The sequence below is a fragment of the Ambystoma mexicanum genome, chromosome 9 (assembly GCF_040938575.1).
Source record: "Ambystoma mexicanum isolate Mex_15411 chromosome 9, UKY_AmexF1_1, whole genome shotgun sequence".
Classification (NCBI taxonomy): domain Eukaryota; kingdom Metazoa; phylum Chordata; class Amphibia; order Caudata; family Ambystomatidae; genus Ambystoma; species Ambystoma mexicanum.
The window spans coordinates 249,788,668-249,801,818 of NC_090931.1; the positions used below are offsets into that span (position 1 = coordinate 249,788,668).

At 45.2% G+C, this 13,151-nt stretch overlaps 1 protein-coding gene across 2 annotated transcripts in view; it reads right to left on the minus strand.

The window, feature by feature from the left end:
* Window positions 1-603: 603 nt before the first annotated feature.
* Window positions 604-13,151, minus strand: part of PKNOX2 (PBX/knotted 1 homeobox 2) — a 1,892,972-nt gene continuing 1,880,424 nt past the window's right edge. For both annotated transcript variants that reach the window (XM_069614552.1, XM_069614551.1), the window contains one exon: window positions 604-6,693. In XM_069614552.1, the coding sequence (XP_069470653.1) occupies window positions 6,470-6,693 (224 nt within the window). In that variant the 3' untranslated portion in view covers window positions 604-6,469. The remainder of the gene's footprint in view (window positions 6,694-13,151) is intronic.

Genomic DNA, 13,151 nt, shown 5'->3' on the forward strand with positions numbered 1-13,151 from the left:
GAGTCACTTTGCACTGCAAAAAATACACTTTGCACTGCTCCATGAATCAGGGTGTTTGTTAGCAGTGCAAAGTCACTTTGCAACAGTGCACTATACATTCCACGAATCAGGCCCTTGCTGTGTTGATACAATGGATTTGCCTATTGTTTCTCCACTTCTGTAACAGCACAGATGTGCATAACATCTGGGGAATAATAATAAAAATAAGAGCAAGATTCACCCAAGACCTGCCAGTGGCTATGACTGATTCCAAGCTTGACGTCCATCACTTTTTGGGTGTTCATCTCCAGTGCCTTTTGCCGTTGAAAGAGAAAAACCTAGGTTTCCTTGACTGCTAAATGTAGACATGAAAATTGACAAGCATTGTGTTACCCGCTGTGTGAGATTGTGTTGTCCTTACCTGGTCTTAGTAAATGACAGGACTGAATCCATGGACTTTTTTCACATAAATACATAGATAATGTACACATATGATTGTTAACTGCTACCAGTCAATATTTACAACTCCCCCAATGTCATCAGTCCGAAACCATATGTGGGGACACTACAGGCATATTGAATAACTTATCATGTCAGAAAATAAGAGGAAAAAACATCATAATCTGAGCTTTCACATTTCTTTTATTTAAAAAGATATTGCAGAATGGGGAATCAGGCTGTGCTTCGTTCTCCACAATTCCCAGCTCACTTGCAGTCGTCTTCCCATGAGTGTTGGATACAATCCTCATTGGAGGAACCCAGCAGGGGCGAGCACCCACGCTCATCATTCCAAGTCAAGACGCGCAGACGCACCGCTTTACATTGCATACATTGTAGGGTTCTCTCGTGAGAAAGTGCGCTTTTTACACCCAAGCTGCGGATCTCCTCTACAACCGAAGCTCATCCTTCATAAGTGCTCCTTCTCTGGGCTCAGTCCATTTTGCTTTCACTCTTCAGTGGATAAAGTTATATCAGTGATTTGGAACATTGATGAGGGCACATAGAAAAAGGAGAAAAGGACAAAGGTAAACTCTTTTCACAAAACAGGAAATTTTGAGCCAGCTACTGGCATTGTAGATGGCATTGTAGATGTTTCCTGGAATATCTCTGAAGCTCCAGCTGTCATGTGTATCGTCTGACCATGCTAATGTGTAGCCATCTTGAACTTCCCTCTCCCATCCCGGAGTGCCTGCCTCTCAAGCCCCTTGGACTGGCCAACTCAGAGGTCCCCCGACAATAAAGTTGTAGCGGCTAGTGGGTACCTCTAGCTTATGCCAATAGGCTAATGAGTTTTGGCTCCATCGGACGCTGAAGGGGGCCAGATGAGTGTTCCTCCTAAGGCAAAGTGTCCTTTTAAAAGTAGACTAACCACTTTTTAATATTTTTCAAGAGCTTCCTGGATACTGTAAATTATTGCTTTAGGAAAAAAGAGCACCTATTTTGTTTTATGCTGAAAGGTGTTGGAAGCTTGAGCGAATGTTGTGGCGGAGCCTATTCATGTGCGGGTGTTTATCTTCCAAACTATTGATGCATTTCTGCTCCACAATATTCAATTGATGTATATTTATTGCCCTTAGAGCAGCATCATCAGATAGCAATGACAAGGTGAAGAAAATGGCCTCTAGAATGCTATAGTTGTTCAGAGTGTTGTGTATGTTAAGGGAAATGCCTGAAAAAGCCCCCAAAAAAAGAAAGGAAAAAAGGACCCTGCACCGGAAGTCCTGCCCCACAATTAGTAGAGGGAATTGACGTTGCAAGGAGAGGACCGCGGGAAAGAGAGAGAAGTGTGCTGTGAGCAGTTTTAGCGGGTAGGGGGAATACGGGCAAGGATGAGCAATGTGAAAAACTGCGCATACCGTTTTTGAATTCGGAATTTTCCTATTCGACATTTTCGGCACCACAGTGATCACGTAGAACCTATGTTAAGTAGGTACAGCACTGTACTACTGTACTGTACCTTCTACGGATAGCAGTGAAACTCACAGAGGAGGGTCCTGCCATTATGTAGGGGCGTGAGGATTACTACTTTAAACACATGTTTGAAGTAGTAGGTCTCTTTTCAAATGTCTGCATAGTAAACCATGTGTGAGGAACATGCAGAAGCAGGCTCTCCGTAAATCCAACAGGAGATGGCCGCTCCCAGAGGGATTGCCAGATGAAGACATTAAGCGGCTCCTAGGGATGTCTGGATGAAGACCAGTTCCATTGCCATGGCCAGGTTAGACACTGCTAAGTCAAAGCTCAGCTATGAGAATATGGCACTGGCTATTCATGACATCAGCTCTAGCCTGTCGTACTCTTTCTCCCAATCTTACATCTAGCCGACATCCAGCAACCACGTCTCCCAAATACGTATCATCGCACACCCTTTAAGAATGGGGTCAGGGAATAAGTACGTTTGCTAGCAAGTCCTGACATACGTTTTAAGGTACACAGAAAGCTGGGGCGGGGAATTTAGACAATATTACGATCTGCCTGCTGTGTATAATAGAAGAATCCTGTACCCAAATAAAAGAGACACACTTTCCCAGTACATTGATACCGTGTGTGTTCCTGTGTGTGTCCTCAGGACCATGAACGCACTAGCTACAAATGACACAGCAAATCCCCTGTCTGAGATGTATATTATTGTTGTGGATGGCTTCCGCTCTATACCATTCTGAATGCTGTATTATCCAGCTGTGACGTCATGGCAGAGGATTCTAGACTACATGATCAACTGCAATGACGTCATGGCAGAGAATACAGCATTTTCTCTTCCAGACTTTTTTGTTTCTTTTCATTTTTCGGTTGATGTGAGGCGAGGTGAGAGGGTCCTTGGTATTTCTCATGTTGTGATAAGTTTCCTTCTTGCCTCCCCTGTCCACCTCATGCCAGGCTGGTCCACGCGGGCAGCGCAATTGGAGGACAAGTGGTGCTGTGGGGTGATACACATGTAAAATGAGTTATTGGTAGCTTTCAACTACAGGGACATATTCCAACTCTGGGTTCCAAGTCACATGACAGACAGCCCAAGTTTCACTCTAATTGTCAATGTGACGTCACTCTGGACCCCTGGGTGGAATATATCCCTGTGATAACTGATAACTACGCATCTATTCTTCTGTATAATAAGCTAAATATACTGTTGTGATGTGTTTTATATGTGAGGCTGTATTGTTTGGCTGGATCCAGGGCATTAATATACATTCTTGGGCTTTTATCCATTCCATTATCTTCCACTAAATAGAATGTTTACTCTCTAAATCAGAAATAGCAAAACTATTTGGATTTGTTGCACCGATGAGAATATAGCCAAGGCAGAGACCAGGGTGCTATGGACAAATGTTTGGCAGGTTTCCCTTCACATCATAATTTGATTTATTCATTTAGTCATTTGTAAATCACACCTAACCCTGAGGCATCTGGGCGCTAGTTTTTCCTTTTGAAAGTACAAACAGTGTAATAATGTATCACTTAACGGTTGAAGTTCATTTTGGTAGTGCATCACATATGAATGCACTCATACGTATGAAAGCTGTAATTTAGCAGTTGAAATTGAGCGAGAAGTATAGCTGAGTAGTAGCGAGAAGCATAAATATGTAGAGTGGCATGAGGGAGGTTTAGGTTAATTTGGGCGATCTTGTGTGAATAGCCTAGTTTTCAAACATTTATGGAAGGCCCAGAAGGAGGATTCAGATCTTAATGAAGATGGTAGTGCGTTCCAGTATTTACCAGCAACCACTGGGAAGCTGTTACCCCCTGCTTTCTGTAGTTTGTATTTGGGAATGGTGAGTAAATTCATGTGGGCTAAGCACATGGGTGTATTGGATTTGTTCTTTGCGAATTATTTGGATAAGTACTTGGGGGCTGAATTCGAGATACATTTGTGTGTCAGGGAAAGGGTTTTGAACATGATTCGATAATGGACTGGCAGTCAATGGGCTTTCCGTCTTGCCGTATTAATTTGATTGTTTTTGGGGATGTTGAGCGGTGCTCTTAGAGTGTTATTTTGGATCACTTGTAGTTTTTTTATATTGCGGCTATTAGTACCTGTAAAGAGGGCTTTACAGTAGTCTAATCTGGATAAGATGAGAGCTCTAGCCAAAGTGATGCAGCTGTCTGAGGACAAGAAAGGTGTGCAAGCGTTGATAAGCCTAGATATGTAGGCTGCAGCGGTTGCTGTGGCATTGATCTGTCTAGTTAATGTGAGAGCAGAATCAAGGTAAATGCCCAAGGTTTTTAATTTCTTAGAGACATTGATGGTGATGCCATCAGTTGTAAAGGATGTGAAAGTGTCATCAAGTTTATTTAGGCGATGTTGTGAGCCAATGAGGAGTAATTCTGTCTTTTCATCGTTTAGGCAGAGGCCATGTTGGGCCAACCATTGCTGGACCGTTTGGTAGATATCATTTAGTGATTTAGTGTCTTGGTCATAGTTGCCTGTTATGGGTATGAGGATTTTGGTGCCATCCGCATAGTTGGTGCAGGTGACACCCAAGTCTTCAAGAAGGTCGAATAGTGGTTGTGTGAAAATATTGTAAAGTGTAGGGGGGACGCAAGATCCTTCTGGAACCCCGCAGGTGACAGGGGCTGGCAATGCTGCTGAAGCAGGTGAAAAGATTCTCATGGTTCTATTGGTTAAGAAGGACTGTATCCAATGTATGGCATTAGTTGAGAATCGAGGAACAGGGAATGTGTGCTTTCCCAGCCAATCAAGGTCATTTTAGTAGGCATAGTTGGTGTCTGTGCTCCTGGTGGGTGGCTAATAAATGTAAAGATTTCACCAAAAGGAAAACAAAGGACTGTAAGAGAGTTGGCTATTCAAAAGGTCAGGGCCGACTAATTGCGTTCTCATGAAATTAAGTGATTCTAAACCACTAATTTATGGAGTATGTGCTATAAATGTATCCTCGCTCTCAACCATGAAGTGATGCATGTTGTCCCCTTTCATCCGAGAGGGATATTGTCCCTCAACATCATTCAAAGGCACCAAATTGCATTCCCAAAATGTAACAGAAATGTGATGGGCACATACTACCACTTCCGCGAGTAAGCTGTGCCCCCAGTATTATCACCCTCAGCCATGTATTATACTGTCTCAATTAAAGCGTCATTTCCATACTTGATGTGCCCTTAGCAAAGACTTCATGGCGGAGACTGTGGGACAGAGATTGTGAACAATTACAACTCATGAATCAGAAAGTGCAGCTGCAGAAACACTAGAAATCACCACTCTCGTGTGGATAATGCGACGTCTGAAAGGAACGGGGGCTGCTGTATACTCTATTGCTGTAAATCCTAAGAAGAACAACAAATGTCCCAGCTAAATGATCATTTCCGAGACACCTGCTCCCCAAAAATGCTATAGAACTATGTCCTTGGAAATCAGAGATGGGGGGCACAATGCGTCCCATTTTAATCGACACATTATCAATGCATTGGGCAATTAAAGTTTGACTCATTATACATGTGTGTGCTAGGGATAAATAGAAGCTGTTTGACCACCGCAGGAAGCTAGTGACCACTGGCATAGTCCTCAGGAGAACTAGCTCCCCAATACACCCTTCGAATCTAAACAATATGCATATACTATATAAAAAAGGCCAATGAAACCTAATATCCAAATCACATTCGGTCATAAAGAAAACATCTGAACCTAAACACCTTTTTTTGTTCTTATCAAAAACAAACTCAAAAAAGGCCACAATATGTGGCTTTGTAAACGTGTCCTTCACATAAATAACAAGGCTGCCTGACCAGCCAGCCTTTGCTGTGCATGTAGTGCGTTTGTCTCCAGGGACCACCCAGCATGGGCAAGCAGGCTGCAATCAGAAGGAGCATTAATTGAATTGTTTTTAGTTTTTTTTTTTTACAAAATGCGCTCTTTTTTAGATGAATGTATTTTTACACTTCTGTATCAGATTCACAACTGGGACATAGTCATATCTCAGAGGCCAACGCAAACTCCCCGGCTTTCGTCTTCTGAGCTTCAAGGTGTGAGTGCATCAAGACACGAAACAAGCGCCCGCAGAGCAAGTGCAGGATCAGTGTCCGGTCAGCTTTTCGCAGGATTGCGTTCAAGTGGGTTTGTACAGCCTGATGTTATCCTGGGTGGTCAGGACTTTCTGAAATGAAAAAGGTGACTGGTTCTGTGTGAAATTGCTGGATGGCAAGTTCCAATGCCAACTAAAGGCAGTGCATTGTACTCAACACAATTATAGGGCTGACCTGATGGGGATGAACTGTTCCACCAGAATTTACAGAGCTCATTTTGTATGAAAATACAAATGTGTTCAGTTCCACCAGGAAGCTTGTACTTTGTCAATTCCAGTGGAAATCCAAGGATGAAAATCACGGGAGGTTCTCGCTAGCTTAATGTAGCGACAAGGCTGTCCAATCAGAGCCAAAGCATTTGGGCGAATGTAGTGATGGGTACAGAGGGCATGATTGTGTATTCCGTTTCAAATCAAATGATGTAGATCTGTTCCAGTGCTTGGTTGACGCATTGCTACTCCAGTGAGTCATTGTGTTCCAAGCCAAGATCGCTAACATTCGTTGTTTGCAGCTCTTCGCTGTCGTCCTCCATCTCATCTTCCTCCATATCTTCATCTTCATCTTCGTCCTCTTCCGTTCCATCCAGGGAGTCGTCATGAGCAGCCAACATAGCCTGCTGCATAGCCATCGTGGCACTATCTGAGGACAGGGAGTGCAGATTGTCCATATTGATGGAGCCTAAAACAATAACAACGTAATAATCGGGTTAGTGCATGAGAACACAGACATGTGACCAGTAAGGCCCAGGCAAAGCAGAGCCCCAAAGCAAGACCCAATTCAACCTAAATAAATTGACAGCTTCCCAGTGTCAACTCAAAACATTTAACCTGAAATTTACATTTTTGAAAGATTTTACAGAAATGATATTTCACAATTTACTAAGTTATATCTTTCGCAATAAAACATGCATATTTATTTGTAACTTGTGTGAACAAAAAAACACTTTTGGACACTAAACCCAAGCTTAGAGGACAGCAAGAAAAAGAGCAGCTCGGGGGATTGTCAAGGCTTCAGACATCCCTCCAAGCAACACCTCCAACAAACCCAAGAGCGTATACTTTGGTTGTACTATCAATACATACATCGGTAGTCAATAATCATGGAAAGATTTCTGGTGGTTTACAAGGGATTATTTAAAAGAAATTACACAGGATGACAGACAGTATCCTGAAAGCAGAGCGGAAGCCATTATCTGCCGTCTGATCTTGACAATACTCTGAGAAATTACATTTTACTGGAACAGGGCACTAAGAAACTCCTAATGGCCCCGTCGGTACGATGTTCCTTCATCACCGTATATTTCAATGCCTGGCATTTAAACGTGTACATTATAACGAACATGTCCATCGAATTCTTAAGGGGGGGGTAGAAAAGGACAGGTAAGGGTTTGGGGGATAGTGAATAGGTACAATTAGGTGGAGTACTGGGGTTTTGGGGTGGGGAACCTCCCAGCCCCAAAAAAAACCAAAAACATTCCATGAACATTTTCGTTATAATGTACACGTTTAAATGCCAGGCATTGAAATTACATAGCACTTGACCATAAAGGAAGTGGAAAAGAAGCAAAGATAATGCAATGAGAAAGCTGCTGGGAATAAAGCCTACATGCCAAAAGTACAAGGCAACTCAATGGAGCAATGCACCAGAAGCTGCTCTTTGTGGAACAGGTGTGCCTCAGAAATGAAAACAAATGACAATTAAGAAAATCCAAGTTCAATGTCCAATTTACGATTGGTAGGTATTCACTAGGGAATCGAAGAGAACAGAGATACACACACAGTTTTGGCTGAACTAAATGAGCTGTATGTAATGAGAGGAAGCCAACAATTTGCCAATTGGCCTGCATGATGGTGCCAGGCAGGAATAAGTCACCTTGTATGATCATTATATTTATATTAAACATGTAAAACTGGAGTTTGTAACCTTTGGCGGTCCTGATGTGTTGGACTACAACTTCCATGAGACCTAGCCAGTCTAGACAATTGTGAAGGATCATGGGAGTTATAGTCCAAAACATCTAGTGAGCCACACATTGCAGACCCCAGATGTAAGGTGAACAAAATAGTAGGAAAGAAAAAATTAAATGCTCATTAAAGAGCGTGTACATTTTTTACTTTGATGTCTATAGTGACTAGAATTGGAAAATCACATACAGATGTTTGCAATTGAAAGAGCTAATCTCTTGCATTATGGACATGGGGTGTTAGTCATACATGTGCAGCCTGTTAACTTTAAGTTTCTACAGAAGGGGGGTTGTTTTGTGAGTGATTGCATATTGGAAGAGGAATTGGAGTCAGAATGTAACTATAGGCTTTCATATATACTATAGCTTTAGGCTGGCCTCAGCAAACGCTAAGCATTGTGAGTAATCTGAAGGCATCCTCACTTCTTTCCCTGATATATCCTCCTCGCAAGGGGCCAGGGAAAGGCCATCACTCTTGGATCCTGACCCTAGTGTTGGATTTGCGAGGGAGGAGGGAGGACTACCTAATTGGAGGAGTCTTAGGGAGTGGAGCTTAGGCACCCTTAGGTGAGACATGGTATCCCCCATTTCCCTTTCACCATGAGTCCAATGTTCCCCAAAGCGTCATAGGCTATTACCAGACCCTTCCCTTTTTTTCAAATAGATCATACCCCATTAAACACCAGTCAGGTACTGGGAAGAGGAAGAGACAGACCAGAGACCTACATCCTCTCTTTATTGACATTCACAAACACTTACACAGCGTAGGTACTTCCAAACACGCAATGAGCAGTCTAGTCCTGTTTGGACCAATCAAGCTGGCAGCAGGTTTAAAAGCAGGAAGAAGGGTGACAATGGAGTCAGCTGTGGAAACAGGTCTATGGACTGCTGGATGAGAGCAGACCTCTACTGGAAGGTGGCGTAGCAGACAGAAGTGCTTGAGGATCACTGGAAGATGCAGAGTTTATGCAGCGGCAAGCAAGGCTAAAAGAAGCTGGAGGCCAGAGGCAGACCACAGAAAGGGAACTGGCATGACCAAGCAAAGCCATACAGTGAGACCAGAGATCAAGGAGCACATCAGAGGCAGGAGCGAAGCCACAGAGAGCTGCTGAGGAAAAGGATCAAGGCACTGCACGAGAGAGAGAAGTTGTGGCGGCTGGAAGCGTTGCTGGAATGCCATAAGCACCAACGGTGAGTCAATTTAGACAGTGGGACACCGAGATGGCAGGCGAATACGTACAATTTGTGAAACCCTTAATGAATGCTGAACTAAAAGAAAACAAGTACTTTTTGTATACTGATTTGAATGCAATTGAAAGGAAGCACTTTTTGAATGCCAATCTGATTGAAAGCAGTTCTGTGGAATTTCCTTATATAAGGAACTGTGTAATTTGAGAGAGAACATGCATTGGCAAACAAGCATTGGCAAGAGCCAGAGGAATATGAGGAACTGTGTAACTTGAATGAACAAGCATTGGCAAGAGCCCTAAGAATACAAGGAACTGTGTAACTTGAATGAACAAGCATTGTCAAGAGACCTGAGAGTATGTCAATATACAACAAGTGAATGGTGGCAAAGCAAGCAATGATAAAGCATTGTAAGGATGTGACATGCGAATAAAGCAAGAGCCACTGTAGAACTGAAACAGTGGCAATGTGCCTTTAAGGAAGAAGCCAGTAAGGTGTGTCAGTGACTTGACCTGTTATGGGTAGCACCCATCTATGGAAAAGCCACTTACAAAGAAGCTTGTAGTTAAATCTAAAGGACATTTTATGTGATATTAAATTGGTGTAAGGAACTGAACTATATGATGTGGGATGTATTGACCCACTACACTATGCTATGCGGCATCACCCTGATAGTATGGTGCAAGAAACTGCAACAATGGTGGCAAAACCATTGTGTGCGCCAAAGCCCTACAAAAGCCGCGTCCTGCAACACACAAAAGAATGGATGCCCAACCTGCCACCCATGGTGCATGTATGGTGGGATACAGCACACACTGCAGAAAATGTGCCAGTGGGCTCCATGACCAGCAAACAGGGTGCAGAAAGAGCAGCAACGCTTTTCAAATGAAACTTCAAAAGGTGCCTATAAATGACATTTGCTTTGTGCTAAAAACTCCAAAATGCCTATAACACAACACTTCTCAACATCCAAAATCTTGCTCGGCGCTAAAATTCATGTAATCTTATGAAGCTTATAATCTTTTCTCCCTCTTTAGGAATCTCACACTTAGGTATGTCTTCTCTCCTGTCTTAGAATGTCCTGTGCTTTTTCTGCTCTCGCATCCTGAGTGCTGTCGTCTTGTCCCATATCTCTACTCACTTGCCTTTCGCCGTCTTGTCTGTCTACCCATGGGAACCCCCCCTCCTCTCCCACCTACTCTATGGTGCTCTCTGTCTCCCATATCTTTTCTAACTGCTTCTCTATTGACTATCCTGCTCTTCTCACTAAGTTTGGTAGGAAGAAGTTTAAAAAGGACATCCTGGTCTCCAACCCAGGCCTCCCTATCGCCGACACCTACATCAGTGCCTCCTCCAAGGAAACTCTCACGACATCCTCTTTGTCGTTGCTTCACCAGATCTATGGACCCCTCATATGGTCTCTGTGTTCTCTCCTTTCTCCTCGTCTCCCATTAATGGTGGCACCCAATGGGACGACCTCCTGGCCTCCTTCCTATCCTCTAAGGTCATCATTAATGTCTACTCTAATGGGACCGTCTTGGTCCAAGGCCTTCAGGCCAACCTTCATCTCTTTGATAGACGCTTTCCGTGCCTCATCAACTTCCTTTCTTCTCCTGCTGTCCCCTCTTCTCCTCCCCTGGCTACCTTGCCTTCCCCCTCCCTCTCTGTCCCCTCTCGGGCAATTTCTACACTTCCTCAGGGCTTACCTCTGATCTGTACCCCTCCCCGGAAGTCCTTCAAGGAGGGCAACCTTCTCCACATTGCCACTCTTAACTCCCGCTGCGCTGTCAAACATTCCTCTTATATCTGCCGTCTTCTTGAAGAACTTGACCTCGATGTCCTCGGTCTCACTGAGACATGGTTTACGCCCAGCTCCGTCACCAGCTTTGACACGCTCCTACCTGATGGTTACAAGATCCTCTCCGTGCCCAGGCCCAACTGCTCTGGTGGGGGCATAGCCCTTATCTTCCCTGAGTGGATTCCAGCCTCTGTTACTCCTACGCAGGCCTACTCCTCCTTTGAATGCCTCGTCTGCAGGCTCTCTTCCTCCCAAAGCCATTTCCTTACCGTGGCTACTATCTATCGGCCACCTGGTCAGATTTCTTCCTTAGTCTCGGAGTGGGCAGACCTGTCCTCCTCACTCCTGGCCTCAACCACTCAACTCCTCCTTCTTGGAGACCTCAACATCCATCTGGATGCCTCCTGTTCTTCCTCTGTACTCTTTCGTAACCTCTGCGACTCTCTTTCACTCACCAGTCTCCCCTCTGGCCTGACTCATTCTGCAGGACACATTCTTGATGTTCTGATCTCTTCTGACCTTCCCCTCTCTGCCCCACTCTCCACTCCCCTCTCCTGGAGTGATCACTTTCTCCTTTCCTCTCACTTCACCCTCCCTACCCGCAGGCCAAGCCACCTTGGCCACTGCCACCCACCTTCTCGGTCATCTGACCCATGAAACATGTGTCAGTTGAGGCTTTTGATGCCACCTTCTCACCCCCTCAACCCCCTCTGGCTGACTCCCACCCTGACACAGCCCTCTCCACGCTCCACTCTTCTATATCTGATACTCTTGATATCCTTGCCCCTGTCATGAGAATCCGCCTGAAGCCCAAAGCCAAGTGTAACTCCTGGTTTGACTCAGACCTCGTCACCCTAAAACGCAGGTAGAGGGTGGCTGAGAGGAAATGGTGTGCTTCAAGTTCATCCTCTGACAAACTGGCCTGCCGCCTGCTGCAAAGGAAATATCGGCTCTACGTCCTCACCAAGAAGAGAGCTCACATCCAAGCCCGCGTCTCTGCGGCATCTAACAACTCGGCTGAACTCTTTCAAATCTGCAAGGAACTGGCCAATCCTGCCGTAGGCTCTGCCTCTACTGTCCCTTCCCAGGCCCTCTGCAAGGCACTGGCTTCTCACTTAATTTCTAAAACTCAGGACATCCTGTCCTCACTCTCCTCCTTTTGCCTCCCCCCCTCTACTCCCTGCTCTTCCTCTGGCCCTTCCTCAGCCACTCATCCTCCCTCCTTCTCAGCCTTTCCCCTTGTCTCTGCAGACAAGGTTTCTAGACAAGTCTGATCTATGAAAGTCTCGTCGAAACAGGTTCACCCCTGTTCCTCCAAAACTATCAAGGACCACATCGACTCCCTGGCTCCTACCCTGGCCGATTTCTGCAACCACTCCTTCGCCACTGGAGTCTTCCCATCCCCCTGAAGCACTCCCTGAAGCACCCTCTTCTAAAGAAACCCTCTGCAGACCCCTCCTGCCTGGCTAACTATCGCCCAATCTCCATCACTCCCTTCCTGGGCAAGCTCCTAGAGAAACTGCCCATCTCCCAGCTCAATATCCACACTGAATCTGTTGGTTGTCTTCATGACCATCATTCTGGCTTCAGAGCTGCCAGAAGCACGGAAACTGCTCTTCTGAACATCTGTGAAGACCTGCTCATCAACCTTGACTCCAATACCCAGTGCTTTTTCATCTTGCATGACCTCTCTTCTGCCTTTGACACTGTCAACCATGCCATCCTGCTAAACCGTCTCCATGATAACCTGGGTATCACTGATCAGGCTCTGGCGTGGCTGACTTCTTTCCTCTCCAACCGACCCTTACAGGTCCAACTGGGGTCCTTCCTCTCCGACATCTTTTTCTCTACCTGTGGTGTCCCCCAGGGATCTAACCTCTCTCCCTGGCTGTTCAACCAATACCTGTCACTCCTTGCCCACCGCATCGCCGCTCTCTGTCCCAACTTTCAGTGCTATGTGGATGATACCCAGCTCATTTTCAGGCTCCCCTCGGCCTCCTCCTCTCCTTCCCTCATTTCTGACTGTCTGTCTGCCATCCAGGAGTGGTGTGCCGCCAACGACCTCTGTCTTAATGCCAGTAAGACTGAGATTCTACTCATCGGCACACCCACTCCTCCTTCCCTGCAGCTCTCTGGCCGGCCTCTCTCGGCCCTCTTCCTACTTCCACCTGCAAGGCTTAAAACCTC